At 38.5% G+C, this 4,107-nt stretch overlaps 1 protein-coding gene across 1 annotated transcript in view; it reads right to left on the reverse strand.

The window, feature by feature from the left end:
• Positions 1-2,846, reverse strand: part of eps8l3a (EPS8 signaling adaptor L3a) — a gene marked incomplete at its 3' end in the record, with an annotated part of 4,256 nt that extends 1,410 nt beyond the window's left edge. The window contains 8 exon segments of the mRNA XM_014009015.1: positions 456-523; positions 615-676; positions 886-1,029; positions 1,392-1,550; positions 1,662-1,726; positions 1,817-1,890; positions 1,965-2,068; positions 2,526-2,846. Of these exon segments, the coding sequence (XP_013864469.1) occupies positions 456-523; positions 615-676; positions 886-1,029; positions 1,392-1,550; positions 1,662-1,726; positions 1,817-1,890; positions 1,965-2,065 (673 nt within the window).
• Between the last annotated feature and the right edge of the window lie 1,261 nt (positions 2,847-4,107).

The following is a 4,107-nucleotide window of genomic DNA, read 5'->3' on the forward strand; positions in this document are numbered from 1 at the left end:
CTTTATTATAGTATAGTATTTAAATATATGCCTGAGAAACACATAATGTTGCCCCTTTAATGGTTCAAACCTTTCCATAGAACCACACTTGAAAAGATGTGAGCTATCCATTTAACATGACAAAATTGTCACAAACTGACTGCAGTAATAAGAAATGATGTTTTACATTTGGAGCTATTTGAGCCCACCTGTAATTTTGTATAACTTTTATAGTGAACTCATGGTTCTAACAGTGAAGCACGGAGGAGGGAGTGTCATGATGTGAACCAAAAAACACAAGAGTTTTCACAGCAGAAGCCACAAATAAAAACCAGTGAAATATTTCATTTCACTGAACTGACCCTGTCATTTGAATCTACGTGCATCASACTTTCTGTTCAGTTATATGAAATRTTTTTGTACGGCAACATCCCGTTGAGTTATTTGACTGTGAGCTGATCGTTTCAAAATCTCACCGTTTTCAGAAGGAGGCCTCGCTGGTGCAGCTTTCCTTCTTTCCTGTTTGCGCGTGATTTTTGCATAGCTGTTTGAAAAAAAAAGGCAGAAAGCGTTTTAATGAAAATGTTTTAAACAACCATAAATGCTGAAGTGTGTGTTCGCTCGTGTTGCCGTACTTGGAGTGTGGGTCATCCTTCTCTGGCATCAGCCGTGTTAAATTCTTCTGAACATAATCAGCCTAAAAAAGCAAGATATTTTCTGTCAACAGTCACTGTCAGGTGTGTGTGTGTGTGTGTCTGCGTGTGTGTGTTTTTGCTACTTGGTGGGAAAGATTTTTCAGGAAGTTGCATCCTCATGGGGGACGATTTTGGAGGCTGATTTGGGGGGAACAAAGTGTGTGTGTGTGTGTGTGTGTGTGTGTGTGTGTGTGTGTGTGTGTGTCCTCACCCTGACTTCATCGCTCTGGAACATGTAGATGGTGGTGGATCTTGTGTTCTGGACGGACATGGCGAGCAGAGAGTCAAACACTTCCACGTCCAGCACCGCCTTCAGCTCTTGGATGTTACTGAGAGAGATGGACTCCAGCTCCTCCTGGGGGAAAACACAAACAAACAGTGTTTACATGTAACTGTCAGAGCAGTGAAAAGTGCAGGTATGTTTAGTCACTGTGACTTTGTACATGAGTTAAATGACTTTCACAGAGTTTAAAAAACGTAGATAAAATGTAAGCAGATACAAACATTACATGTGAAAGCTTGTTAAAATGAAAACATCATACACGCAGTATCACCCACAGCTTCCAGGTACAAACAAAGCTGATGCACCGTGTGTGCAAAAAGTCTGTTTGTGTTGAAGATGACTCAACAGAAAAATAATCCTTGCTTGGACAGCTACGAGCGAATAAATTTAGAGGTAAAACCCAGTTAGAGGTGGTATAGGACCTCGTTTGTTACCTTTGTTTCGATGTCAGTGAGGYGGAGCTCGGCGCCCTGCACCTCCAGCAGCATGTTCTGACCCCACACACGACCCATGTGGTTCAGCAGCGTCAGACGCTCCACGCAGTCACTGATGTTCTTCAGCTCCTTCCCATCCAGGTTGCAAGTGAACAAGTGCTGCAACCACAATCAAATAATAATAATAATAATAATAATAATAATAATAAAAACTCAGTGAGGAACAAAACGAGCTTAGCGTGGCTCACAGAAGCATCATGGTAGTAATACCTCCACTTTGTACTGAAACTTCTCCAGCATCTTGTTCATGGAGGCTGCATACTGCAACCTCTGCACTGTAAAACCACAAAGCAAAGATGAGAGCTGGTTCATTTTTATGAATAAATCAGCAAAATCGCCTTTTCAGAGCAGCGGAGCTCACTTACAATAAATAGATTTTGCACTGGGCTTTGAAATGTTGGATATTTGTGATGAGGTCTCATCCGTTGTGGAAAACCCACTAAGATAACAAAAACAAAACATCTAAGTCTGTGAATAAAAGCTGCAAATAATTAAAGCTTTGAAATGACGTACTTGGACTGGATGGATCCTGTGAGGCTGGTGGTCTCGTAGCTGAAAGGGCTGTTATTCCTGAACATCTTGTCTGAACACACCTGCAGGATGATGGACGACATGAACTGAACACCATAAACAGGCTGACTCACTAACACGATTCTGAAATAAACCCATAAATCACTCATTTAAAGGGACAAATTGTTCCCATGAAACTAATCAATCACGTTTTTTTCCCAAAACTGAAATAACCAACATTTAAACTCATCGTTGAGTCGTTGCTCATGGGTTCATGGCAACACAAAGCTCTGATGAAGCACGGTTATGTCATTATGCTGTCGTCATGATGGCGTCTTTAAAAAAAAAAACCATTTGTCCATAATATTTAATCTTTATTATTCTACGTGTTTTCAAACTAGTCTGATTATTTTAGTAATTGGAACTATAAGGAACATTAACTTGTAATGACTTTGTTATTCAATAATTAACTTAAAAACTGGACTTTTAACAAGCCTTTCTTCCCCATCATTGGTGCAAAAAAAATAAAAGTCAAATAAGACTGAAAACATCATCAACTCTTACCTCTTATTTTCAGCAGTGGATAGCTGTAACGTCCTCGTGTTTATTTATTTGTAGTTTTCCCAGTTCATGGTTTAATCCGACTTCTCGACACGAATCCAAACTTCCTTACGAAAGAGGAGGACAAGGTCCAGCTGTCAGCAGCCAAACGGTTTGAGCAAGTCGTCTCAGATGAGGGTGTGAGTTTTTATAGTGTGGCGTCACAAAGGTTAAGAGACACCGGGGGGAAGTCGCCTCGCCCTGAAGTTTCCARAGCTTTAAATGAGAACTTCTCTGGCCTGTGAGCATTTAGGGATACTTCCATTTGTGAAAAATTAACCATAATGTCACCATTTTTTAAAATTATTTTGGCTTTTTGTGTGTAAACTGTATGGTTCACACACAACTGAGCAACAAGAGAAAACAAACCAAGAAAACTGAAATGTGCTGTAACATATATAAACATATATAATGACTCTTGGAGGAGAGACGAAACGTTTCATTAGAGAAGAACCTGTCCAGAAGACCTATACAATTTTTTTCTTTTYGATTTTTTACCTGGATTACTGAGATGCATCAGGACATATATAATGACATTACACCACTCCCAACACTCTACACTGAGGGAGTGGTGGTGCAGAGGTTGGCCATTGTGGGCATTTACTTATAAGGTCACAAGTTCAAAACCTCAAACTGTCCCTCAAAGTTTAAATGGATTAACAGGTGACCTCAAAAGTAAATGTGGACTGGTTGCAAACCAAGAACAGATCATCTGAACTGTATAAACACCAGTAACAGCCTTACAGCTCGTTAAGTAGTAGAAAATTAATCCAGTTTTTAAACASCACTTATAAAAAGTACAGCCTATAAAATCATCTTCTTAATCTTCAATTCAGGTTAAAATAAACAGAATCCACTGAGCAACAACTAATTATAATTCACCATGTTTTATTATTTAACAAAATTCTAACAAGATACAGAAATAATGTGTTAAAACAACTGAATGATTTAATAACTTGAACTTTTATGCCATAACTCCAAAACTTCCTCAGATTACCTTCTAATTCTCACCTCAATCTGAAGAAGTTGTCACCATCTTTATTTTATTTTCCTTGACAGTAATGTTCAGCTCTCATAAGATCCCGCTACAGCACATAAAACTGTATTAATCTGGACTCTGAGTCACTGCTGGGTCTATTTTTAGCCTGTCTGTTGTGGACTTTCTGCTAAACCTCGTAAAAAAAACATTGTTTTTGAGCAATTAGGATTAATTCTAAATATATATTTAATTAAAAATTGGAAATAAAATGTAATATCTGGTCATTTTGACCCAAGGGCAGCAAATAAAAACACACACGTTTGTATTTCTATCACTATTAGGTTTGTGCCTTGACTTCCAATCAGTCATCCTGACTCTAACACTAAACATTATATAAATAACCCTAAACCTAATCACTCCTTCGATTCACTCATTAGTCCTAAATCAAACCCTTAACCCAAAAATAAAGTTCCACTATATTAGAATCAGTCTCCAAAAGGACTACCGGTCCGGACAAGCCCGGTGTTTACACCAGATAAGGTTAGAAAAGAGTATTAAAACCAGGTA

The sequence above is a fragment of the Austrofundulus limnaeus genome, unplaced genomic scaffold (genome assembly GCF_001266775.1).
Source record: "Austrofundulus limnaeus strain Quisiro unplaced genomic scaffold, Austrofundulus_limnaeus-1.0 Scaffold55, whole genome shotgun sequence".
Lineage (NCBI taxonomy): Eukaryota > Metazoa > Chordata > Actinopteri > Cyprinodontiformes > Rivulidae > Austrofundulus > Austrofundulus limnaeus.